This window comes from Colossoma macropomum, unplaced genomic scaffold (genome assembly GCF_904425465.1).
Source record: "Colossoma macropomum unplaced genomic scaffold, Colossoma_macropomum, whole genome shotgun sequence".
Taxonomy (NCBI): domain Eukaryota; kingdom Metazoa; phylum Chordata; class Actinopteri; order Characiformes; family Serrasalmidae; genus Colossoma; species Colossoma macropomum.
The window spans coordinates 10,762,157-10,789,512 of NW_023494789.1; the positions used below are offsets into that span (position 1 = coordinate 10,762,157).

The window sequence follows — 27,356 nt, forward strand, 5'->3', positions numbered from 1 at the left end:
TTTATTAATTAATTAATTAATTATCATTTTTAAAGTTCTTTCATTTTAAATATGTCATGAACATATATATGTGTAATATCTCATATCTCGCTAGCAACAAGAGCTAAATTGGGGCCGCGTGCGTTACAGATGATGAGGGGGACGAAAAAAGGGGACGAATAAAAAAAAAAAGAATAAAATAAACGTTCAAATCTGACACTGATAACCCACACAGCGGCGAACACCCCCCCTACCCCGCCTTCTCTTTCTGCTGTTGCGCGCGCGCTGTGTGGATCTCTGTCCATTTTTTCACCCCCCCTCGCTCCCCCTTCCTCCTCCTCCTCTCCACTCGTATCGCAGCAGCGCACTGAAGAGCCGGAGAGGCGGGAGGCGCGCGCGGTTCACCACATTTTTATCCCTCATTATTTCTTCTTCTTCGTTCGTTTCTTTCCTCCTTTTTTCTCCCCACCCCCCAAATCTGTCCGCGTCGTGATTTCCTTCATCAGCACCACCACCACGACCACCACCGCCTTCATCATCTCCATCACCATCCTCATCCTCATCGCGGCTGTTGATGGCGCGAGGGCCGCGCGGTTCTCGGTGCGATAGAGCGTCCAGCAGCCTCGGCATCGTCAGCCTCAGCCTCATCAGCCTCAACCTCAGCATCAGGGGAAGAAGAGAAGCGGCGACAGCAGAAGCCCCGGCACGAGCGCTCGAAAACCGGCTGGAGCTTCGAGCCCCCCGTGTCCGGCCCCGCTGATGCTCGCCTTGCCCCCCCGGATCTGCTGCCCCTGCCCCTGCGCGCGCGGACCGTGGCCGCTGCCCCCCTCCCGGACGCGTCGACGGAGTAAAAACGCCACATATGGAAACAGGGGACCGCAATTTTAGGAAAAAGGAGAACTAGCCTGCCTGCTTTGTTTTTTTTCTTTGCTTCTGTTTATTTATTTATTTATTTCTACGCTCTGATTTCCTCGGTGATTCACTATGGCTTCGGTTTCTTCCCTTTTGCTCATCATCGTCATGTTGCCCCCCACCATCCGTTTAGTCTAAACCCATCCGGGAACCTCTTATTTATTTTTTTTAATCTGTTTCATTTCCAGCTGGCTGTTTGTATATATTGGCACCCCCACCCTCATTCCTGCCATTCCTGATTCCTTTTCTCTCTTTCTCCATATTGAGCCTCATAGATGTTCAGAGCCATAGAGCCATAGGCAGAACCGTGTGATTTGGTGGGCTTTGCCTTTAGAGCCAATGCTAGCCATCGCTCATACCGACCGGCATTGCATGGCCGTTTGGGCTGCACCGCCAGTCTGCTGGCTGTAGGAGTCTATCTGGATCTTCACCCCTCAACCTCATCGCCACAGTCAGGCTGGAAACGTACCGTGGATCCGTAGCGGGCGCATGCCAGTCGTCGGCCCGGTAGAGGAAGCTGCCAGCTGTGAGCTTTAGGAAGGATCATCTGTATTGATTATCCCACCCTTGACTCAGTCTTTGATAGCATACTAGGATTACGGCTGCATTACGTCAAGCCTTCAAATCCTGAGGCTTTTTCTTAGTAATTCTTAGTATTATGTTCTGTATAGTTGTTAAGATCCTGCCAACCTCAGCTTTCACCATAGTTTTCGTGAAATAAGCGCGCAGGCCAGAGAGACAGGTAGTCGTCTTCCTACTTCTGTTGCTGCTGGGTTCATCCCCCCCCCACCCCCAGTTTGGAATTTCTGCCCCTGCTCTCCTCCTGCCCCCTACCCCCCACCTCCAACCCACCTGCACTCCGGTGCTCCATTTTCTTGCTTGATTTGGTCCCTTAAATTTACAAATATTTACTTCCTATACATCAAGAGGAAAGGGGGTCCCCCTTTCGTAGAATGCGGCAACATGGGTCTCTTTGACCGCGGAGTTCAGATGCTTCTGACCACGGTGGGCGCCTTTGCCGCCTTTAGCCTCATGACCATCGCGGTGGGCACGGACTACTGGCTCTACTCGAGAGGAGTGTGCAAAATAAAGACTAACAACGAAAACGAGACCAGTAAGAAAAACGAAGAGGTGATGACGCACTCTGGGCTTTGGAGAACCTGCTGTTTAGAAGGTAGGAACCCACCTAGATGATTATGGTCCATCAGGTTGTCACTGGCAGGCCTAACTAGCAGTTGCCACAATATTCCCATCAAAGGTATGAATCACCAAGGCAAGACATTCAAGGTTCAATCGAAAAGCTTCTGGGTTAAAACTTGCTTGGTGTTCCTGGTGGTTCCATGAGTCGTGTTGAAGAACATGCATGCCTAAGCCAAATCCAGCTACTCCCTTTAATACGTGAGATTTGCTAATCCATGTCGTGGTAGAAACTGGCCCAGACCAGTCATGGGTAGGATGTATGCATCAGCCTTCTCAGAAGGAGATTGCTCATCTAGGATCACTTAACATAGAGACATTTGATACATGGTGGGCTGTAGATCAGAGCTTTGCTCTGCCTGAAAGCATCTGACATGGCTTCTCTTCAGGCCTGGCCGGGCTGCCGGATTTGTATGCAGATTACTGCTTAATTTTCGCAGCGGAACAGCCTGTTTGCTCTGTTCTGGGGGTTCAATTAAGGATGTCTGACATCAGATTCAATCAGGGGACGTCGAGAGCAGGTGACATGGGCCAAGCTCGGCTGTCACGCCATCTGATGCCTCGGCAAGAGAGAGGGAAAAATAAAGAAATACCAACAGCTGTTCAAACAGCTCAGGTTTTGTCTTGCACCTGGGGCAGTTGTTCACCTGTTGCTTGTAAATGCTTTTGGCCATTGTAACTTGGAAAAGCTTTAGGATTAGAAACACTCAGCTTGTATTTCCCCCTTCAGAGCTTCACCCACCTACCTTGTAGATCCACTATACAGGTGTACAAATACAGAACTATTGGTATGCCATGGAACCATAGTTTCATGGCATCGTCAAGGTAGAGTTACTGGTGGTGGTGTTGCTGGGTTTTTTACACATCGATGTCACTGCTAGGTGGTCCACCACCCAAAAATATCCAGTCAAGAGCAGCTCAGAAACTGACCGCTGATAAAAGGCTAGAGGATGGCTAACTTGTACAGTAGGACTACAGTCTCTAACAGTACATCAGTAAGGTGGAGCTACAAGGCACGTGTTTCTAATTGGCCAGTTAGTGCACTTGGGCTTTGAACAATAATAGATCTACACTCCTGTGTTTGGCCACCCCTGGTCAAATTACATGTTTTGTTCATCTAAGTGAAAATGAGTAACAGGAAACAGCCTGAAATGTGAAACTGTTTTGCAAATTTCAAGGCACAATTACTATTTAACATGTTGGAACAACATATAACTTTTGCACAGGCCAGATTTAGTGCTTCAGTGTGTTAAATTCAGCAAATAAACAGCATCTCTGTGAAAGATGTGTGTTTATTTTCACTTAGCAAATCAACAAAACAAGTAATTTGGGTGCTCAAACCTTTGCATCCAACTCTATATTCTACCCAAACTGCAGTACATTAAAATACCCACAATGCAAAGATTCCTAGAGCTCTGAGTCAGCGCTTCCTGTGATGCCCATGCAGTCAGTGACCGCCCCCAACATCGTCTCTGCTCAATAGCATTTCCATTGGTAATGGCCTGTCCTGTGCTAAGTTACAGCTGGACCTGAATCAATAAAGCCTGACCTATGGTTTACTCTCATCCTAAACGTTTGCTGTGCTGAGTATCGCATTATTAGAGCGAGGTGTCACAAGTGGCTTACGGAGCTGGTTTCTCAAGAACCAAGCTTGTGTCCATTAAATGGAATATACAAACAAGCCTGTGGTTTAATCCACATTCATTGTTGACTATATCCCAAAATTTATATCTTAAACATGAAGTACTTGAGTGTGGGGCCTGAGCAATGTGAAAATTTGGTGGCCAGTATTGATTTTAGGGGGTTATAAATTATACCAATGGGCCTCATTCACCAACCATTTTCAAAATAAATTTCTTCTTAAAACTCACACAGTTTTCACAAAGATTTGCCAGTGTTTTCTTATTTGGGATTGTTTTTAGGTGAGAATAGAATCTACACACACTCAAGAGCACAAGTGCCAACAATTCTGTGGTTTAAGAACATATCAGGAATCTGACGTAGACTTTTTCTTAGGACCTCAAAAACACTTTTAAGAAAAAAAAACATGGGAATATATTTGTGAATAAAGCCCAATAATGCTGCACTAGTTTTTGTCATATTATCATATTTCAGTACCACTTTTAATAAAGTAAGACTAACTTCATAAAGCGTTTCTAAAAGGTTTCAAAAATGTTTGTCATTGGTCATTAGTTAGGTCATAAACACTTAATAAATTATTAATAAGCAGTTATAACACATTAATAAGAAGGTCAAAAGTGAGCTATTATATCTGATGAATATGTAAGTATATATATATATATATATATATATATATATATATATATATATATATAAGTTGTGATGTATTTAATGCTAACTGATAAAAAAAGACAAGATCAGTAAACATCAAAATCTGAAGTTTGACAGTATAAATGAACGTGAGTTCATGGTTAGGCAAACAACAGGTCACTGTTGCTCTTTTTATATATGTGTTGTAAATGCTTATTAATTATTTTAACGTCTTTAAGACCTAATAAATAACCATTAGTAAATGCATTTTAAACCATTAATGAACCACTTATAAGGGTAGTCTTATTTTAAAGTGGTACCTATATTTCTTAATGTCATTTCTTAACAGCGATAGTAACATTATTGCAGCAGTGGGAGTGTAGCTATCCAGGATGTGTTACGCTTTTTATCTTTGTTTATCACTTTTTCATAATTTTTAATTTTTTTCTCTTCATCAGAGCATTATCAGCTATTTTATCGCCTAATACCGATAGTATTGATCGGACCATCCAAACTGGTAAGGCCCTACTTGTCTGAAACTTACTTGAATTAAATTATTAAATACATTATTGATATCATATTTGACTCCCATGATAATTCACATTTACACATCCTATTTGCATCTACATGTACACATAAGACAATAAAGATGCAAGAACAAAGGTTCTTTGTGCAGGGCCGTAAAAGAATCACTTTTAGTTGCCTAAAGAACCTTTTAGTGGATAGTTCTAAATGTGAAGAAATTTGACCTCCACATAATATAAAAGTTCTAGGAAGAATTCTTAGATCAATATAACGTGAAGGTTCTTTAAGCCTTGCAAAGGTTCTTCACACTCACAAATTTCATTGCTTTAAGGAACCAAAAGCGGTTCTTCTGTGGCATCACTCAGAGAACTCTTTGTGTAAGAGTGTGGCCTGGCGCATTGGCCTTTTTATGCAGTCTGCTCAGGTGTTATTAGATCTTTTGATGATGTATGAATGTATTTAAAAGCACTCTTGGTGGGACTCGTGCCTTCTTATGGTGTGGTCACTGTGTGTGTTGTTTTCTTTCCCCTGGTGCTGGTTTGGTGCCATTTATCCACATTCAGGCACAGAAATCGATCTGATAGCTGGGCGGCCGAGTGTCACTCTGTGGGGTTGAGAGAGAGAGAGAGAGAGAGTGAGAGAGAGAGAGAGTGTCTGTGGAAAAGCCTATTATGTCACTGTGCGATTGACCGTCTGTGAGAACCAGACGTATCGTCTAACTCTGACCTGCTTGCCTTGGGGTTGGGCATGTGTGTGGGTTTGGGTGGGGGTGGTCAAGCCCAGCCTGCACTGGGTTAGCATTTGATAGTCTCCTTGTCTCACCTCTTTTATGAACTGGATTTCTGTTCTGAGAACAGCAACAGTTTCTAGGTTATAAAAATGTCTACATTTAGATTGTGTAATTATTTTTAAATTATATTTATTTACTATGCAGGTGAAAGGTCACAATTTTTTGGCGGTCATGAAAGCATTCTTTAGATTGATGGAGAATGTGTTTTATATGGTTCTATATAGAACCTTATACAACGCATTCTTCATCAAGCTTGACATCGTACAAATAAAAGAACCCTTTCTGGTGCTATTTAGAACCCTTTTCAAAAAGGTTCTACATAGAACCGTATACAACACATCCTCCATCAATCTGAAGATCCATTTCACCATGAAAAGAACCATTTAAGCATGCAAAGGGTTCTTTGAGTGTTCATGGTTCCATATAGAACCATTTTCTGTACTAAAGAAAGAGTGTATATAAAAACTTGACTGTACATTCTGGGACAAAATGGTTATATCTGCATTGTCCTCAGGTTCCTAACACCATCACTGTAAAAAAAAAACTATTTGTATATGTTTCTATTCGAAGAACCATTTCACATCAGTCCAGTCTGAATGACTTTGTTTACATGTCAATGATTAAATTATGCAGAAAGTTTGAATTCCCCTTTAAACAGGAAAGCACTGTTGCACTCTCATGTGAATAATTTCAGGATTTGGGCATAAATTCAGTTTTGTGCTTCAGTTTCTCATTTTTCAAGTAATCACTTCAACTCATCCTTTGATTTTGTCGGAGTGAACTGGAGCTGACCCATGTTCCTGACTGGGCACCCAGTGGCCCTCTGTGTCCGGCCCACGCTGGGACCGGAGCGGAGGCAATTTTGAGTCCTCGGCTAGGCTTGGCTTCTTCGCTGGTGAGATTGGTGAGTTTGGATGTTTGCCAAAACCCAGACAGCTCCCATCTGACTGAGACCCAGCATTTCAGCCATTCAGTACATACTGTAAGAATGCACAGTGTGTAAGATTACTCATGGAGACCCTCACTGTTCATGAGCACATGAAGAAGAGAAACTGAAACAGAGAGGTTTTGTATTATGTATGGGTGTAAGTGTTTGTTGGTGGGGTGTTGGGGGGGGGCGCTTCTGACTGTACCATAGGCATGTGTACATGTCTGAGAGAGAGAGAGAAACAAGGCCTGATGATTGTATACACATAGACACACACACGCACATATTTATGTATACAAATGTGTGTGTGTGTGTGTGTGTGTGTGTATGTGCGTGTGATGAGGCCCACTGTGAAGGCTGTGGTGGCTGTCGGAAGCAGCTGGTCATCAGAGGATCTGCCAGGGTTGTGCTTTTGTCTGAATTAAAGACCAAAAGCTTCATTTTCTCATTTCACATCGGCCTCATAGCAGGACAAAGCGTATGCATGTCAGGCGGATTGATTCATAGGTTTTTGCTGCAAGTCTGCTTAAGTGTTTGTTTTTGGCTATTTTCACAACAAAAGTCTTGATTTTGTAGGAAAGCATATAAACAGAAAAAAACAGCAAAATGCTTCTGATTTTTTGCTAAATCTCCATGACTAATTTTTTCAAAGTGAAAGGACAAAAAAAACATTTCTTTTCAGTTACTGGGCTTAGCGTGAGAAAAGTCTTATTACTTGTAGATACTTACATATATAATACATGTGGGATATACACACACACACACACACACACACACACACACACACTTCCACTGTTCTGTAGCAGTGATTATGTGGCCACTTCCCTGCTGAGGGAAGCATTGTTTAACAGTCTCCCTGAACACAGAGCTTCAATTCCCACTCTGTTTTACACGCTGTCAGGGCCCCACTCTTGTACCGACGCCTTCTGCGGAGCAAACAAAAGCATGTGAAGACAATCTATTATTTACCGGCCGCTGGCTGTCTGCAAATGCACTTTAAAAGTTCGGGTAGCCGGCGAAAGAAAAATAAAAATCCAAGCACGCTGATCCCCACAGATGGTGCGACTTCATTTCCTTTCCCTTTCCTCTTTTTTTGTCTCTCTCTCTTTACCTCCGGCGTCTTTCCATCATGCCATGCTCCGTCCTGACAGCTGTGAGGAAGTCTGTGGCTGTGGCATTGATGGAGATGAATGGAGGTGATTAACGTCCTGCTGGGCCGCACCTGGCCGAGGCAGGAGCCCGAGCTCCGTCGCCCTGCAGAGGGAGGCCGTAGTGAGCCACCAGCCGGGCAGATAAGGCCTGCTGGAGGAGTGCCTGGCGGATGAGGTGGGCCTAAAGGAGCAGTCATGGTGGGCCTGGCGGTGCTGGTGACCCACCATGCAGCTCCACAGCTGGACCCACCATTTGGCTCCATCAGTCAGAACGGATGTTTGAGCCAGGCAGGTTTTCAGCAGTGATAAAATGCACAGATGGGCTGCTACTTTAGTTCAAGGCTAATAGCATCAGTGTAGTAATTAATGCTACTACAACCACTTATACTACACTGATTCTACTACAGTGTACAAGCAGGCCCAAAGCTGAGCACATCTGCACTACAGTTAAAGAGATAGTGTGTAAAATCCTAATTAGCACATATTCCGTTTACCCCAAATATAGCCAAACAGCAAAGATATCAAGTTTGCTTGCTTTAGTTTTGGCTAAGCAAAGCTAATGCAGCTAGCAGCCCTTGTGAGCTCAAAGAACCCTTTGCATGATTAAAGGTTCTTTGCATCATAAAACAGATGGATGGAGAATGTGCTGTAGATGGTTTTATATAGAACCCCAAAAGAGTTACAAGCTTGAAATTGTAACAAATCTTTTTTTGGGTGCTATATAGAACCCTTCTCAACAAGGTTCTATGTAAAACCATCAACAGCGCATTTTTAAGAACACTTTCATGATTCATGGAACCCTTTAATCATGTAAATGGTTCTTTGGGTGTTCATGGTTCTCTATAGAACCATTTCCTTTACTAAAGAACCGTTGAAGAACCATCTTTTTCAAGATCATAGATACTTTTAATGTTCACACTTTAAATATGCTTTAATAATTTCTGAAGTTAATATTTTTGATGAACTTCTGACAAGAAGTTTTATTAAATTATAACTGAGCTATGATTAAATATATATCAAATGCACTTATTTGTGCTTTTGAGTGTACTTTAGAGTTAGACTTAAGTAGAATTAAGTGTTTAGGTTGTGGACATAACTGTTTCTACACTTGGAATATGTTACAATTATACTACCCTATTACTGTGTGTGCTGTGTTATACTACAACTAAAATGCACTTAAATGCATTTTAAAGGGTATTTATAGCCGTAAATACACCTAAACACATTCAACAAATGAAACGTATATGTTTGTGTACTTAAAATGTATTTAAGTGTACACTCAGTGTATTATTCAGAATACCTAAATACAACTTATATATACTTAAATTATATTTAAGTAATGTTGACAACTGTATAATAATAAATGATAAATAAATAATAAAAAAATAATAAATAAAGTACAATTAAAATGCTTTACTTTGAAAATGCACTTCAAAAATGACAGAAAAAATAAGATACTTTTCCATAAAATAGATGAAGTTACAAAATGTACTTTTAGTATTCTCTATATACACCAACCAGGCATAACATTATGACCACCTCCTTGTTTCTACGCTCATTGTCCATTTTATCAGTTCCACTTACTATATAGGTGCACTTTGTAGTTCTACAATTACAGACTGTAGTCCATCTGTTTCTCTTCATACTTTGTTAGCCCCTTTTTACCCTGTTCTTCAGTGGTCAGGACCCCATGGAGCCTCACAGAGCAGGTTCTATTTGGGTGGTGGATCGTTCTCAGCACTGCAGTAACACTGATGTGGCAGTGTGTTAGCGTGTGTTGTGCTGGTATGAGTAGATCAGACACAGAGGTGCGATTGGAGTTTTTAAACACTGTGTCCACTCACTGTCCACTCTATTAGACACTCCTACCTTGTCAGTCCACCTTGTAGATGTAAAGTCAGAGACAATAGCTCATCTGCTGCTGCACAATTTGTGTTGGTCATCCTCTAGTCCTTCATCAGTGATCACAGGACGCCGCCCACAGGACGCTGTTGACTGGATACTTTTGGTTGGTGGACTATTCTCAGTCCAGCAGTGACACTGAGGTGTTTAAAAACTCCACCAGCACTGCTGTGTCTGATCCACTCAGACCAGCGCAACACACACTAACGCACCACCACCACGTCAGTGTTACTGCAGTGCTGAGAATGATCCACCACCCAAATAGTAGCTGCTCTGTGAGGGTCCATGGGGGTCCTGACCACTGAAGAACAGGGTAAAAGAGGGCTAACAAAGTGTGCAGAGAAACAGATGGACTACAGTCTGTAATTGTAGAACTACAAAGTGCACCTATATAGACAATGAGCATAGAAACAAGGAGGTGGTCATAATGTTATGCTTGATAGGCGTACTTTAAGTATACGATTGATGTACTTAAATTCAAGTGTAAGTGTAAATGATGTACTATCATCTATAAAAATGGACAAAAGTATAAACAAAGTAGGCTTTGAGATGACTGCTACTATTGTTTTTAGCTATGCAAAATACGTTTGTACATTTTTATAGCTAGAAATCTATGAGACTCGACATGGTCTAAGGCAAGTACATAATGACTTAGGTATGCAGTTTGCACAATGCTAAATAGTATGCGTAAGCTTTCACTACTTGTTAGCTGCATAAGCCTTGTAGCTCCAGCACAAAACTAAAGAAGCAAACTTCACACACTAAACATGTCTCAGCTGGTCGATTGGATTTGGCGTCAGGGGACAAATGCGCCCATTTTCACCAAATTATCACTTCAGAGCACCATCTGTGAGTAGATATACAGTCTTCTATGACACCTGCGTGAACGCTGCTGTCAGACAGAGACACCAGCGTGAACGATGGCTCAGCAAAGTTTTGTTTGTGTACCAAACCATCAGCATTACATTTGATACTCCAGATAATAGATTCAGCAGAGAGCAGTGTTTTCCCTGTCATGCTCAGAAAGCAGTTACAGTGGTGAAATTTAAGAAAGCGCTTTGTCCTGCGCATCCAGACAAAGAGTAGTGTGGACAACAGGCTAACTAGGCCACAAGTGTTACAAGTGTCCAGATAAGCCAGGCCTTGTCCAGGCCATTCTGGAGCAATTCTGGTCTGATATGGTCCAGGATCTGATACTGAAAACAGGTCTCAGCTGACTATAATGATACTTTTCATTGAGTTGCCAGTTTATCAGAAACACCTACCTTGTATCTAGGCTCACTGGCTGGACCTACCAATGTAGGTGCACTTTGTAGGAGTACGGTTATGGACTGTGCAATTTGACAATCGACACAGGGCCCCTGGGCACAAGCATCTTTGATGCCCCCCACACCCACCTCCCACCCTATTTTTGTAAAATTTTTACTCTTCCTAATTTCGTCCTAATTCAGTTATTCACAAATTCACCTCCCTGCTGCGTGATGCTGTAAAGCTGGGGGCTAAGGGCTGACTCCCCCTCTCCGACTATTGACAGTGGGGGGAGCGAGGCATCACTAGGATTCAAACTCAATCTTATTCTTACATCCGTGCATTTTGGCAGTTGTGCCAATCTGGAGCTGCAATGTTGTTTAAAGTTTTGCGTCCAAGAAAGAATGAAAAGCTTACTCATGCTGAGACAGAGGCTGTCAGTCAGACAACTGTTTAACTGTCAGCTCATCAGGAGATCATGAGTTCAAATCCCAGTGATGCCACAGCCCTCTGTGACTGGGAGTTTTAGAGGAGGAGGCTTTCATCTCAGCCTGAGGGCATAGTTGGGGGGGTCATAGGCTGCAGGTGCAAGTTAGCAGTGACTAAATTGAGTGGCGAGGAAGAAACTGACCTAAATGAAAAGCAAGACTGTGTAAAATGCAAAACTGTTTTACAAAACTAAGTTGAGTTTCTATATAATGTCCTTTTTTTACAGTGCATGTGTGCATGCTTTGTGGGTGAGGGACAGTGTCTGTGTGTCTGTAAACCTGGGTCGTGTCTCTGTGTGTGTCTAAATCTCTGTATGTGTGCGCACTATGGAGTGGGATTAGGATAGTACACAGATCTGATAAGGATTATCCAGCAGCAGTGTGGCAGTCTGGCTAATGACCCAGACCTAATCTGGCCTCAGCCTGTTATTATAACACCGCTTAACTGTACACACACACACACACACACACACACACACAGATAATCACCCCACATATACCCTTAAACACTAGAAATGGCACAGAAATGACATCAAATACTGGCTTTTGGGGCGTTATTGGGGCAACATCAGCAGAAAATACTGGATTGGATATCAGAGGGGAAGTAGGAATGAATCTTTGTATGTGTAGCTGTGACCAAAACTTTGCCCTATTCACTATACAGGGCACTATTTTGGGGTTCCACCATTCTGTAGTGGTGTCTGATAGTACATTTTACAGAAGATCCAGTGTATTCAAACAATCCCACAACAAACTGCAATAAGTAGTGTACAACCGATGCCCCTAGCAGATAGTGGATACCCATAATGCACTATGTTGTTTGATTTAAAGAGTCATACACAACTTCTCAGAGTAGGAATACTGACTACAATGGCAGCATCTCCACAGAGCTCTCTTTAGATCTGTTACAGATGTAAGGAAGCTCTTCTCATGTGTGCAGTCAAATGCAGCGTTTATAGTGAGCTGGTGGCCTGATGTTTATAGTGTTTATGCGATGGAATTTGCTTTTGCTCAGTAACGAGCAAACATGTATTATGTAACTCGTGTCCGAAATCATTTACTTTTGAATAGTCAAAATAAATGCATTGGGCCTCATTCACCAAGTCCTTTTTTGTTCTTAAATTTTTCTCGAGAAAGATCCTAAGAAAAAGCTTACATCATATTCGTGATGTGTTCTTAAACCACAGAACTGTTCACACCTTTGTGCTCTTGAGTTTGTATAGATTCTGTTCTTACCTAAGAACAAATCCCAAATAAGAAAACACGGGTGAATGTCAGAATCTGCATAACTGGGTTTAAGACAAGATATCTTCTTAAGAATGAGTTTCAGCTCATCCCAAATGGAGTCAATCAGCTAAAATTTGTTTGGAATTTGAAGCTTCTTTGGTTTTGCACTGGAGCCACGAGGCTAACGTAGCTAAAAAGTAATGGAAGCTTATAGCCACTCATTAGCATCATGTGAACTTCACACCTAAATTATCACATACTTGCCTCAAACATTGTGGAGTTGTTAAGTGATCTCAAATAGACAGAGTTATGTGGTTTCTGACTCTGTATGGCTGTCATCTATAAAAATGCACAAAAAAACACAGTAGTGTCCACCTTGAAGCGTTAATTTAGTCTCTACTTTTGTCCGTTTTTATAGATATCGTCATACAGTATCTATTTGAGATTCTTGAATATTTCCTACCTTGAAATGAATTAACTTGAGGCTAATGAAGCTAATGACAACTTATAGTCACCCAATAGTATCAGCAAGCACACTGTTACCTATAAAAATGGACAAAAGTATCATGTAAAACTGAAAACAGTAGCAGCCATTTTGAAGCTTGCATTTGATTTCTACTTTTGTCTATTTTTATAGATAACAGGATGTCGTATGATGCTAAAAGGTAGCTATGAGCTGCCATAGCTTTTTAGCTATGTGACACATTTTTGTCCATTCATATAGATAACAGTATGTTATATGGTGTCAGCAACCACATACGTTAGTCTGTTTCAGATTACTTAACAGCTGTGCATGGTTTGGGGAAAGTGGGTGATGATTTAGCCATATGCGGTATGTACGATGCTAACAGGTTACTATGTGCTAGCTAGCCTTGAAGCTCCAGCAAAACTAAAAAAAAGCAGCAAGTTTTAAACACTGGTCCCATGTAACCTGCTGTGACATTATAAAAAATTACCGGCCACCCAAAATGGTAGCCAGGAGGGGGACCACCAAATACAAATCTAAATGTGGGTATCTCTGAGCTGGTGGATCACCTGTACATGAGTTAGACCAATCAGAAGCAATGAAACATCCATGAGCTGTCACGTCACAACCACATCTAACTTGCAGTTCAACCCTCAAGCTAGAATAAGTGCATATTGTGGTGTTCTTGGCCAAAATAACAGGACTGGACTTAAATATGTGAGAAAATAATCACAGTCGCAATATTAATCTGAAATATTGCAATTCATTTTTTTCCCAAATTGTTGAGCCCCAGTTCTGGGCTGCTCCAGAAAAGGAAACATTATTTTTTGATCCAAATAAAAAAAAAAAATGCAGCTTTCATTAGGGAAACACTTTAACAGACAAATATTTCTTTTATTGATCAATCTGTTGACTATTATTTGTTTAATGATATAATCAAACTATTCAGCCTTCATCTTTCAATCTTCCTTCTGTGCAACAAGCAGCTTCTTTAATGTTGCAGCATGTCTCCGCTGATCGACTGCATTTTAGCTAAGAGGAAAGACGGTGGGAATTTGATACTTGCTTTTAGCGAAAAAAAAAAAACGGGTTGTTTTAGCACGGAAACACTTCAGTCGATCTCTTCGCTTTGCTTTGATGTTGCTCACTGATGAAGACTTTGTAGCAGTCGGCCCCTTGACCTGCTAATTGGAAAAATGTGGGCTGTTAAGTAAAAGGAGGTGTGAGGTGTAATTTATCAACACTAAGTCAGAGTCTGTGATGGGTGTTTGAGGTTGTTAGAGCCGGTTTGTCAGCATGGAGCTCAAATTGAGAGGCTGTAGCGTACAGCAGTCTAACTGTGCCTTCGTCTTTATTTTTAGTATCTGTTACGATCTATCTTTATCCCACAGAGAAAGAGAGGGAGAGGGGATGAAATCAATATTGAATTGTGTGTGTGTGTGTGTGAGTGGGTGTGTGTGTGTGTGGGTGGGTGTCTGTGTGTGTGTGTGTGTGTGTGTGTGTGTCATACACTCAGAGGGCAGTCTGTCAAACGGCCGTTGCAGTCCCTCAATCAAAGCTTATGTTTACATCAGCATGAGCAACACCTCCGACTCATACACTCCGCTGGGACAGGGCATCAATCACACACATACACACACACACACACACACACAGGAATGCTTGATAACCCTATACAAAGATATTCAGTGTCAGAAAAAGCAGAACTTCTTAAAACTAAAATATAAAATAATTTTTTTCAGTTAATGTGTTTACCTTTATTACAGCTTCCATTCTTTTCAGAACACTCGCTTTCAGTTTTTCAAAGAAATCTGCAAGGATATTTTTCCACACCTTCAGATTCAGACCTGAAGCAAGAGTGGAGCTTGCTTGAAGAAAAAAGTGCTGTTTATCTGATGAGGACAGCTTAGGTGGTCTATTAGGTCTTGCACAGTTGTTAGGAGTCCCAGTTTCTCTTTATACTATTATCAGTTTTTGAACTACAGTTTTGGAAACTCTTGTTTTTTTCACTTTTCCTCTTTGTTATGCAAGTGGAAGATCTTATAACCAACCTCCTCCTGAAAAATGTACTTAACGCTAGTTTTGACTGGAAATTAAATGAAGGGTGGTCTCTGACTTTTGCACAGTATTGTACATACCTGAATAATTATATCATTCATTTGTTCACTCACTGGCCAACTGGACTTACCCTATCATCAGGAGTTTTTGAGTTTGAGCCAGTTTAAGGGGAGCCTGGCCACTTCCTATTTCTCCCATTATATCAAAAACATGACTGCAGAATGCTTGAGGGTGCTCATCCTCAATAAATGGGGATTAATGGAGCTGAACAGCTAAAATTATTGCCAAATTAAAAGTATCGCCAAAATTACCAAAATGGTCATTTTACAGCAGAGGGCAAAATGTTCTATATTTTTAATGCAATTTAATGTTAATAGATTTTATTACAAGAATTTTTTTTTTCCATCACTGTTTTTTTACACAGTATGAAGGGCAGCTGCTGTGGTCAAATAGTGTAGGAAAAAAATGGATATACTTGTTTGTTTTGGACAGCACGATATAATAAGTGAAGACCTAGCAAGCAACTGGGAACAGGCCTCAACTATATTTATGGGGGAAAAAAGTTAGAAAAAACAAATCTGGATTTTAACACAATTTAAAGGGCAAATGTCCTTTTCAAATTGTGTAAAAAATGTCAAAATGGAGATATAATGGTTTTGTTCCAGAACAATGTGCATTACAGCTAAAAGCGAGAAATAATTGAACAAAATATAAGAGGAAGAGTTCTGAGGCGCACACATTGCGGGGGCTGTAGCAGGGTTAACCTGTCACTTGCCATAGTGTGAGAGTCTGGCGTTAAGTATGCGATACAGGCTGAAGCTGCTGACCCACTGGCCCAGACAGACCAAGCTCCAGGTGGGGGGCAGTGTGTGTGGGTGTGTGTGTGTGTGGAGCCCCAGACTGGTGAAAGCCCCCCCAACCTGCCACCACCTGCTTCAGTCTGATTCATTCCTAAATGTACTGCTCTGGTGATTCTGACTGAGAATCAGCACTGGGTTACTGAGTGTGCAGTGGTGAAAGGGTTCATGGTCAGAGGTTGAAGTCCAGGCCGTAAGGTAAGGTCATGAGCGTGTGACCTGGTGCGAGGGAGATGAATACACACACAGCAGAAAGAAAGAGGTATCTGTGATAGATAGGCTGTACATTTCTCAGTGATTCAGGTTGATTCCAATGCTTTTGGAAATTATTCACTGCTTTGACAAATCTTAAAGGGTCCATATTATGAAAAACAGAATTTTACTCACTTTTTTGAAATAAAATTGTTTAAATGTTGCTATAGTTTCAAACCATTCATTCCCCAGTACATACAGTCCATATATTCCATTTAAAGTCACTGTTTCTGTGATGTCACAAAATCATATATATATTAATTGCATGGTGAACGGACCAAATGAAATGGCCTAAAATTACTCGGAAAAAAGTCCGGTTACGTTGACTTACATTAAAAATAAAGTAGTTTTTTCCTCCTGTGAAGATACTATTTTGGAGATACAAGGTTTTGATCTTACAGCAGTGATATATACCTATTCAGCAGTTTAGTCCCACCCACTTGGTTATATAAGGAATGTTTCAGATTGAAATGCTTTTGAATGAGGCACACTACAGGGCAGCCAATCAGAACAGAGATCATTTACATAAATCAGTCTTAAAGCCACAGTGACAACACATTATAATGGATAAAGAGAGGTTGAAAATGGTCACATAAAAAAAAGGAATTATTAATATTATTATTTTTTTGAATATTAATATTTTTTTGAAATAAACATTTTTTTTTTGACCTGTAATTTGACCAGGAGTAAACTTTTCCATACAACTATCACAAAACGCATTGCTTTATTTAAAAGGAAAAAAGTTATTTTAATCCTTAGACAGCCCTGTGTGTGTGTGTGTGTGTGTGTGTGTGTGTCTGTGTGTGTGTGTGCATGTGTGTGTGTGTGTGTGTGTGCGTGTGTGTGTGTGTGTGTGTGGGCATACTTGTACACATTAAATGCCATTATTAGGCCTATGTATTATGTACATATAGACATAGAGAGAGAACTAACGATATAGAGACAGAAATAGAAGACTGAGAAAAGAATAAAAAAATGAATGAATGAGGTAGACGGAGAGAGAGAGAGAGAGAGCGAGAGAGAGAGAGAGAGAGAGAGAGAGAGAGAGAGAGAGAGAGAGAGAGAGAGAGAGAGTGGTCAAGTGAGATGTTTCCAGCTCTGCGAGGCCACTTCACGCCTGCTGAAAGGTGCTGACATCCTCGCCCTAATCCGCCAGAGCCAAGCAGCAGGACCAGTGCGCGCATGTGTGTGTGTGTGTTAATGCATGCGTCTCTCATACCTTTGTGAGCAAGTAAGGATGTGATGATGTACAGTCGTATGTGAAAGTTTGGGCGCCCTGCTCTAATGACATGTTGTGCTGCTTTTGTAGGTGTGAATAAGTGGACACATCCTCTACAGACAACACACTTCTGCACACCTTAATGCACAATTACTATTTATTTACTGAATTTAACATATTGGGGAGAAAAATAAAACATAAAATGTGGCCTGTGCAAAAGTTATGGCACATTTTATATTTCATGTTTGTTTTTTGTTTTTTTTCGGATCATCAGAAAATATAAGCAAGACTGAACTTTGGACATGTGAAAAAAATATCCTCGCAAATTTCTTTGAAAAACTGAAAAAAAAACTGAAAGCTTCTCAAAAAGAATGGAAGCTGTAATAGATGTAAAGAGTGGACACACTAAATACTGAAAAGTTAAATATTATATTTAGTTGTTGAGAACTTCTATGTAATTATCTGGTGCTTTTTTGGTTCTGAGTGGAAATTAAATAAATAAGGGGTGATCATTTGCATGTAGTCTATGCCAAATTAAATAAAACAGCTTCAAATGTATAATAATCAGGGGGTTTATTTCAGCATATAAATCCAAGAAGTCTAATAAAGGACAATAACTTTGTCAAAATTAACATTTCACCCCTGGTCAAATTACATGAAAAGCAAGTATGTTTATATTAGAAAAATAAACCATCCAGTATGTTAAACTCTTATAAATCGACCAGTTTAGCTCTAATATTGGTTAGCTTATTTTCACTAAGAAAATCAGCAAACATGTAATCTGTCCAGGGGGTGCATAAGACTGTGCATGCAAAAGAACAGAAAAGCCGTTGATTCAGAACTCAGTTATAATAGAAGTCAACAGGCAAAGCTGGAAAATACTGCCTTATGGCTTTAATGTTGGATTTTTAGCCGTGGTATGTTCGATGTGTGGTGATATCGCTGAAATGAGGTTGACTCAGAAGGACCTGCTAAACACTCACACTCTCCCTGTAGGAGGATCTCACACACATGTACACACACACACACACACACACACTCATACTGTGCCGCTCTCTTAATGTAGGAGGATCTTACACTCACTCACACACACACACACACACACACACTACATCACTCTCTCCCCGTAGGAGGATCTTACACACACACTCATGCATGGGCAGCAGTACATTATGTAACTCAGTTATGCAACATACATACATACAGTAGCAGGGTTCCCCCACTGGGAATCCTCCAGCACAGCTCTTTTAAACGAGACACAGCCACGAACAAAAGGAAAAAAAAGAAGAAATGAAAGAAATGAAAGAAACTCAACCCTCTCAAACCCAGCAGGACTCCTCCATCGTAATTCCTCTGTTCCTTCTCTAAAAGCAAATGGATCATGTGTCGGGGTCACCTTAAGGTCGACAGGTCAAAGGCTAAGCTCTCCTAGGGTCATAGGCCCGAAAGCAGGGCCCTCAGTGTCCGTCCATGTGCACGAGCTGGCCGCCATCGATCGTGGCGATCAATGACTCTGATAATTGAAGGGCGCTGTAACGGCGAGGATGGAACAGGGGGAGGCGTTTTGGAGGCCCAGCTCTGCTGCAGGTTTCTCTAGCTGTGAGGAATACGGGCTTCATGCTCCTTCAGTTGTAAACTAAAGGCTAATTGATTTTTCAACATTTCTGCATAATTCAGTATAGAAAGTTCACTGCAGAGACGTTTCTTTGCAGTGGTGCTGACAGGAACCAGGGGTCACAATGTCTGCAACACAAATATAGTAATTTCTAAAACATTTGCGCTGCATGTATCTCTCCGCTTTGAATATTTTTAATACATTTTAGGCCAGAATTTATACTACTATATATACTACTACTTTATAATACTGAAACTATGTCTCAGGCATCAGTAAGCATATTTGTTGTCATTTTATATGATAACATTCTGTGCGGGAGCTTTTAGAGACACACTCTTAAGACTGGTTCTTATCAGCACCGCTATGAAGAATTCCAGTTTTGATTTCTCTGGAACGATACGTCACATCAAACCACACCAAATGACTTTATTTACATCTTAACCATTTAATTATACAGACATTTTCAAAACTTGTTAATTTCTCCTTAAACCTTTAGCCTTATAATGTACAGTGTTGCCATATGGCAACAAACATTCATATCGTGGAAGGCCAAATTGTGTTTTTCTTTTTTTTGAGTGGAATCATTTAATGTGGTAAAAAAAAGTCAAAGTTGTCAAAGTTTCAAAATGTATCATTCACACTTCCATCCATATAAATGTAAATGTTAATATTACTTTCAAAACTTGTGAATTTCTCCTTTAACCTTTAGCCTTATACTATTAATTCAGATAGTAATAAGCTAAATATAAACAAAATCTTCATTTATAGAATAATTTCTATCAGAAGATGGCTGTCAAACCTGTACCACTAAATTTGTGCTTGTAAATGTTGTTTTTTTTTAAGTTATTTCTAATTGTTTTAAGTGAAGTTGGACATTTTTAATTTGTAATGAGTTTAATTTTTAAATAAGGGAAACTTACACTGTCACTACCGAAACACAAAGGGTTTTAGTCTGTAGGTGGAGCCTTATTTTAACCACACCCCTGCATTTCGGAGCAGGAAGTGAGACTGCATCCCTGTCCCTCATGGCCACACAGTGAGCAGTTAGATCTGTCTGAAGTCTGAAATCAGTGTGGAACATTATGAATTGTCATTAAAGAAACGTATTTTCTGCAAATAAGTACAGGTTTTTGTGTTTCAATCATGAAAATACTATGATTTTATGTGTAGCTTTTCAAAGCTGTGTTTGTGAGTCTTGAGTTTTGACTTATGCTCAAAATTAGCTAAAATTGTAACTACCATAACATTCGGTAGTGTTATGAATGTTTTGGTAGTGACAAAATGGGATGTACAATTATTTGTACAGTGTATTTTCATCTCTGACTTTTAACCAATTTCGGTAGAATGATGCTAATATGGACTTCTTTTGCCATAAATGTCGACTGTTTTGGCTGTATTTTGTTAGTGTACGTGTTCACTCGTGTAAGAGTAGTGTTTATGAACAAGTGTGCTTTGAGAGCAACTATCAAAAAACTTGTCTGTGAGATGCTCAAACTGCAAGATATTCTACCAAAATTTATGATATGTCCGAAATCCATCTGGTCCGACTTCTTAATTGGAACACATTTGGGCTGCTAACTGGGCATCCTTTCCTTCCCCACATTGCACGTCAAGTGACGAAGCCGAAATTCGGCCCAGTCCTGAAATTCAGACAGCTGCAGCCAAATCAGGCTTTAAAACACACAGGCACAGTGTATGCCTGGCTGAAGGGATTTTCAGTGCGTATATGGGCTGTTTGAAACTTGTGGCGAACCGATGAGCATTTAGCATGTTGTGCTATTGAGCCCAGTGTGCTCTTGTGTGGTGTGTTAGCATGGAATGTGTTAGCGTGCAGTGTGTATAATGTGCAGTGTGTCTTGTCATTGCTGAAGGGCAGGCAGCATCTGGGTTGCCATGCAGACTAGAGCCCAAACTACAGAGCTAATCTTTTCACTACAGCGTGATGAGAGAGAGAGGAGAAAGAGAAAGAGAGAGAGAGAGAGAGAGACGGAGAGAGGGGGGAAGGGAGCAGTGTGCAATTTCTGTCTCTGCTTCCGAAAAGCTCAGGGTCTGTATTCACAAAGCATCTTAAAGCACTGGATTTAAATTCACACAAATGATACTGTGTGATATAGTGTTATCCAAAAAAATGGACAGCATGAACAAAAGTAAGGCTTCAAGATGTCACTATTACTGTTTTTAGCTATGTGATGTACCTTTTTTAGATAACAGTCCATTTTTGTAGGTAACCAGGTACATGTAAAGAGGGAGTGTGGGGGTGCTTGAGCCTCTGCCCTTTTGCGCTCAGACTGTACAAGTGGCCTCATGGTTGGCATGTATGATTAATAATAATAACTGTTTTTATGCCCATTTTTCAAGATCAGTTTCAGTGAGCTGAGGCCAAAGCTGCATTCCAGTGGTGCCGGAAACTGGAGAATACCGATTTTCCCACTTATTAATTGCACTCGAACGCTCAGAAAAGTCGTATTTACAGCCAGCAAACTCGAATTCTAGATGATGCACAAGTTCACGAGATATGACATATAATGTGACCTTTCCTCTTTTCCATGAGTGAAAAATGCTAAAATTTCAGTGAATATGAAAAAAATATATACCTGATGTGCTTCTATTATTCTATTATGTCTATGTGCCTTTAAATACAGCAAACTAAAAGCAGGACACATGTTCTCCTTGCTTTATTCTTCATGCGTTGGGCATATCCTCGAATAAGCACCCGAATGCATACTAGCTGTATTTACTAGTTAACTATCTGGAATGTATAATTTTCTAAAAAGCGCCCGAATGCAGCATCAGTCTTACCTCACCAGTGTAGCTAGTTGGCTTACATTCCACAAGCTTTATTGTTCTTGGGCACCACCTCTGGTGCGGTACCAACCGGCTATTGAGATTGCCTCTCATTACTCCGACCTGTCATGGAAGCATCATATAATGCAGTCATTTTAACAACCAAACATTATGTCAGCAATTAGAGGCACAAATAACTTGCTTAAATAAGCTGTTGTAAAATAACTGTTAACACCACATTTGGTTTTCTCTGAAACACTCTTAATAAGAATAACTCACCCCCCAAACTATCTGTGCAAAGGCCTGTAGATAAAGTCTGTTTGAGATTATGTAAAGAGGATTTTTTTGTTTTTTTTTAATTCAATCACTAAGAGGTAAACAATGTTGTTATGATGTTAAATGCTGTAGTCTAGAGAAAGTGATCTGGATTTATTTACAGTGGTGGTGATTGGAACCCGGGGTCACAATGTCTACAATGCAAATTTCCATTTCATTTAGCATCCAAAATGACCAGTGAACCTATATGTGTCTTCTTAGTGTTTATATATCATGCTGATAATGCTGAAATAATGAATCTGTAAAAATATGTTTAATTCAGGTATTAGTTTGCCTTATAACACCTGCATGTACAACTCATTTGCCAAGAATTTATTTAATAAAATACGTTTTGGCCAAAACTTCATCCTAAAACTATAAATGTCTGAGGTATCAAGTACATTACTTTTGCATCCATTTCATATAATAACTTTCTATGAATGAGCTTTTAGAGGTATTAAACTCTTCAGATGTCTGGTTCCTATTACCGCCTAATAATGTGAATAACTCTGACTCATTACAACACCCTGAATGGCTTTTAAAAATACGTTTTAGGTCAAAATCTAATCTTAAAACTATCATAATACAACGTCTCAGGCATTAAACAGCACATTCATAACAATTTCATCTAATAGCTTTCTGTGAGGGAGCTGTTAGAGGCATTAAACTCTTCAGACATCTGGTTCCTATCACCACCACCTTCTCTAGAATGGAGCATTTTATGCCAAATCACTCTCAGTTTGATTACATCTCAGTGGTTAACAGCATCAGTTGCTAAGCTAATGGCTATACGTTTAGCCTTGAAGCTCCAGAGCAGAAGCAAGCAGCTAAAGAAGTAACCTTTAGACACTTCAGAAACATACCTTGGCTGATCAATTATATTTCATATTTGCCCAAATCATTCCTTTAAAGCTTTCCCTCCAAACCTTCCTAAACTAAGATGCTTTGTGGGAACTAGCCATTCTGATTCTCCTTGTTCACTTACATCTCTATTTATAATTGAACCGGGCAGTGCTCCTGTGTGTAATGTGCTGTCTGATGTTCATATTTCAATTTAGCTGACAGTTTTTGCCCAAAGCAACAAACATTAACCAACTGCATGGGCCCTCCAGTCCCCCCGGGGCAACTTTAGGGGTTAAAAGCCCAGCCTGAGGGCATGATGGCAGTAGCCCGCAGCTAGGATCAAATCCATGACCTTTTGAGGCATAGCTGAGTCTCCTGACCGCTGGGACAACCACCGCTGATGCGTTACATAGTGATAGTGTACATATGCAGTTTGTATATGTGTGTGATGGGGATAATGTGGTGGGATTGGAGTGAGATTAAATGTTTAATGTTGAACAGCACAGTCTCTCCCCTGCCGGTCGTTTGCTCTCACACGTTCGTACAGGCAGGACACACACACACTCACAGCGAGAACTCACAGAGGGAGGCTCAGGAGTGTATGAGGTCCTGCTGTAATACATACAGCAGCAGCAGCCATGCATGAGTCATATTTGTGATATATTGAGGGCATTTATCACATATGCAGCACTGTGCAAAAGAGAGTGACCCTCATTGATATCATTTCCACAAACATTAAACACAAGTTATTCGTTTTCAGTGTGAGGAAAAAAGCAAAAATCATATATTTAACAGAAAATTAGAGGAGACTTGCTTTCAGTTTTTTTACAGAGCACCACTGATGACATCCTGTATAAATAAAAATATGTGTGGCCATGCATTAGTATCTCATTCCCACGCGTTAATATAGCGTGGCCATGACTTAGTAAGGTACCTATCATGCTTATTTAAGCTGTGGTTAGTTATCTCATTCCCACACCTTACTAAGTCATGGCCACAATGTAATTATCTCTTTCCCACACCTTATAATTTGTGGTCACACATTAGGATCTCGTTCCCACGCGCTAATACAGCGTAACCATGACTTAGTAAGGGATGGGAAAGAGGTAATTAAGTCATGGCCATGACTTAGTAAGTCATGGGAAGGAGATCATGCCTTATTAAGCTGTGGTCAAGGCTTAATTATTTTGTTCCTATGCCTAACTAACTTGTGGCCATGCGTTAGGGTCTTGTTCCCATGCCCTATTAAACCGTGGCCATGCATTGTTTTTATTTAAGCAGGATGTCACCAGCAAGGCTCTGTAGTTTTTCTAAGAAATCTGCAGGGATATTTTAACACATCTCCAAAGTTCAGTCTTAGAAGTTGGTTGCATTTTGTGCTTCTCATGATCCAAATTATCCCAATACATTCAGTGATGTTGAGGTCTGGACTCTGGGGTGGTCAGTCCATTGTTCGGAGAACAGCAGCAGCTTCTTTGTTTAATTTGTATGTTTCCTTTGCTCAGTGAGGGCCTCTTGCTCCTTTGTTTGGTCTAGCTAGTTCTGCCCTGTCCAGCTTAGCACATTTGCCCAGAGTGCAGCATGATTGTGTTAAATATCTGTTTAAGGACTTCTTGCAGCCAGATTTGAGTGCTAGTAATGCATGACGACTTTCAGTTGACCATTCCCACTTTATCATAGTTCAGTATCATGGGAAATTCTCAGTGTCTATCAGTTTGTGATTTTAACTTTAAATGTCTACGCTAATGCCTCATAGCACTCCATTTAGCATTTAGCTAGCAGTTCTCATTCCTAGCTAATTTGCATATTGTTGTGCATTGTTCAAGTTAATGCTGCATTTTCCATGACTGTGAGCTAAATCACTTCTTTCTGCAACTTTTGGCTGCTTCTTGGATGTTTCGCTACACTGCAAACGCTATTATTAGCTATTGTGAGCTATTAGCTATTATTATTATGATCTTCCACTCGATGTACATTTTGACTGTTCTCAACACTTATTTTAGCATGACTTCTCATTTGTATACAGTTCAGTCTGAAGAGAGAGCAGTTTGTTGCATCTAGAGTAGCTGTGGCTATATCAGTGACTTGTGCAGAGCTGAACTGTCATCCCACTTCAGATTACAGTAATTGTATTATCAATGTCATCCAGCAACAAGTCATGAGCTTATCAAGATTTTGCTGTAAATGATCCAGACAATATAAATGGGAAAAAAAATATTTAGCGTAGCATTTAGCATGCTGCAGCTGTGTATCACATATGTACTGCTTAAAATTTCAGCACCTTCAACTTAAAATGCATTTTTTTACGTACCTGAATACTGTTGCATCCTGCCTTCCGCCCAGTGACTCCAGCCCACCCCCCCCCACCCCAAACCAGAAGGATAAGCGGCTTAGACACTTGGAAACACTTAAGAATATGCAGAGAGAACAGAAAAATACTGAGAACCACTCTATTAGGCTCCATCACAGCCTTCACAGTGCAACGTACATCACAATACAACAATACGTCTACCTGGGATAGTAATAGGTCTAGCTGGGATTCTGTAGGCCAAGCGTATTGTTTATTCATTTGAATGTTTAATCCTTTAATCCTGATCTAAACAAAAAAACCCATAGAGCTAAAAGGCATTATAGCGCTAGTGGTAATGAGTGCAAGAGGCAGTTTGTGGTACACACGGAGCCGACTGTAACTCAGCCCTAAAGAGGATCCTACCGAGGGTCGTTAAAGCTCCACTCTCTCATTAACCAATGAACAGCCATTCATTCACTCTAATTGAGTGAATTAATCATTGATAATTAATCTGCTGACATCATCAAAATGAGGCCCCTGGCATGGAGCATAAATGTCTCTGTTTAACTATCACTAGCACTTCCTTTGCTGTTATACTCAGAGCAATAGTAGAACTAGCACATTGCTGTGAAATACTAACATTTAGCCTAGCAGGTCTAAAGCTAGAGTACTTCACTTTATTGTCTTAGTCTAGTCTAGTGCTTCACAGCCCTGCAGTGACAAGGCTAATGCAGCTAACAAATAAGGCTAGTCTATTGAAAGATCTGTACTCCATGTTTGAGCATTGATCAGTACTCCTAGTTCAAGGGTCGACAACCCAAATTTTAAGAAGAACCATTTTGTCCTTTTAACAAAAATCAATCCGCCTTAAGAGCCACAACATTTTATGTCCATTTATTGAAGTAATGTTTTACCATCTTGGCTGTAAGTATGTCCCAGTATGAGCTAATGTCCTAGTACAGGCTAAAAATTTAATACAAACCAAAAGCAGACTTACTTTGATCTGCTTTAAGGTTTAGCTCAGCTATAGCTGCTTTTCTCGCATCTCAGGCAGGAAACTTTTCCTCAAAAGTAGGACAGTTTCTTGTAAAATGTCTCTCAACGTTCAACTTTTTACTAGGCTTAAGTCAGCTTCTCACTCACCAGCCTCTTGTTTGAATTTTCCCACCCCACCTTAAATGGTGCCTGAGGCACCAGAATGTAACTATTGCACCATTTAAGGTGGAACGGGAAAATTCAAACAAGAAGCTGGTGAATGAGAAGCTGACTTCAGCTTCACATCTTTTTATTGTTTGACAGTTTCTCGTTGCAGATTAAATGTATCAGGAAAACAGCTGGAGTGATTATAAATGCAAATACGTCCATTCATCTCAAAATTATCAGTGTTCTTCTTAAATCTCTCACTTTGCTGTTTTGTTAGCTTCTAGCTAAGCGAGATTGTTGTCTGCCTTGTTATGGTGACGAGCAGTCTGTGTGCCCACCTTCAGGGTTAAAGGGTAAATTAGCAGCTATACATTAACTCCAGCATTTAAGACCATTTAGTGTAAAAATATTGTCTGAACGATTATTTTATTTTTACCTTAAAAACCTAATTTTGCTGTGGAGTCGCAATAGGGTAGTAAAAGAGCCACGTGTTGCTGACCCCTGCACTAATATAAGACACAATGCACTACAGTGTTCTGAGTCTGTAGAAAGTCACAGTTATCACCAGTGCATGTTGAAATTTTATGTTAATTATTTGCCATTTGTAGCTCACAGACACAACTAAGGTGCAGATTCTAAACTTCAGTCGGTACCACATTTGTGTTTGTGAGTAGAAGAATGTGATGAAGAATCATAATTGTACATAAAAAAGTTTTTTTTAAAAAGTATTGTGTGAAAAATGTCATACTTTACACTACAAATGGACATAGAAACATTAGCATATCAATACAAAAAAATATAAATTGAATGTAAATATAATTCATTATGTAACTAAACGTTAATATGTTTTAAAAAATGCCAATATAGAGAGCTCTTTGTGGAATTTTGTTGTCTGG

At 40.3% G+C, this 27,356-nt stretch overlaps 1 protein-coding gene across 1 annotated transcript in view; it reads left to right on the forward strand.

Annotated features, from left to right (window-relative positions):
- Nucleotides 1–1,572: 1,572 nt before the first annotated feature.
- LOC118807880 (voltage-dependent calcium channel gamma-2 subunit-like) overlaps nucleotides 1,573–27,356 on the forward strand; it is a 78,296-nt gene continuing 52,512 nt past the window's right edge. Inside the window, exon 1 of the mRNA XM_036570042.1 lies at nucleotides 1,573–2,065. Coding sequence (XP_036425935.1) covers nucleotides 1,855–2,065 — 211 coding nt within the window. The 5' untranslated portion in view covers nucleotides 1,573–1,854. The remainder of the gene's footprint in view (nucleotides 2,066–27,356) is intronic.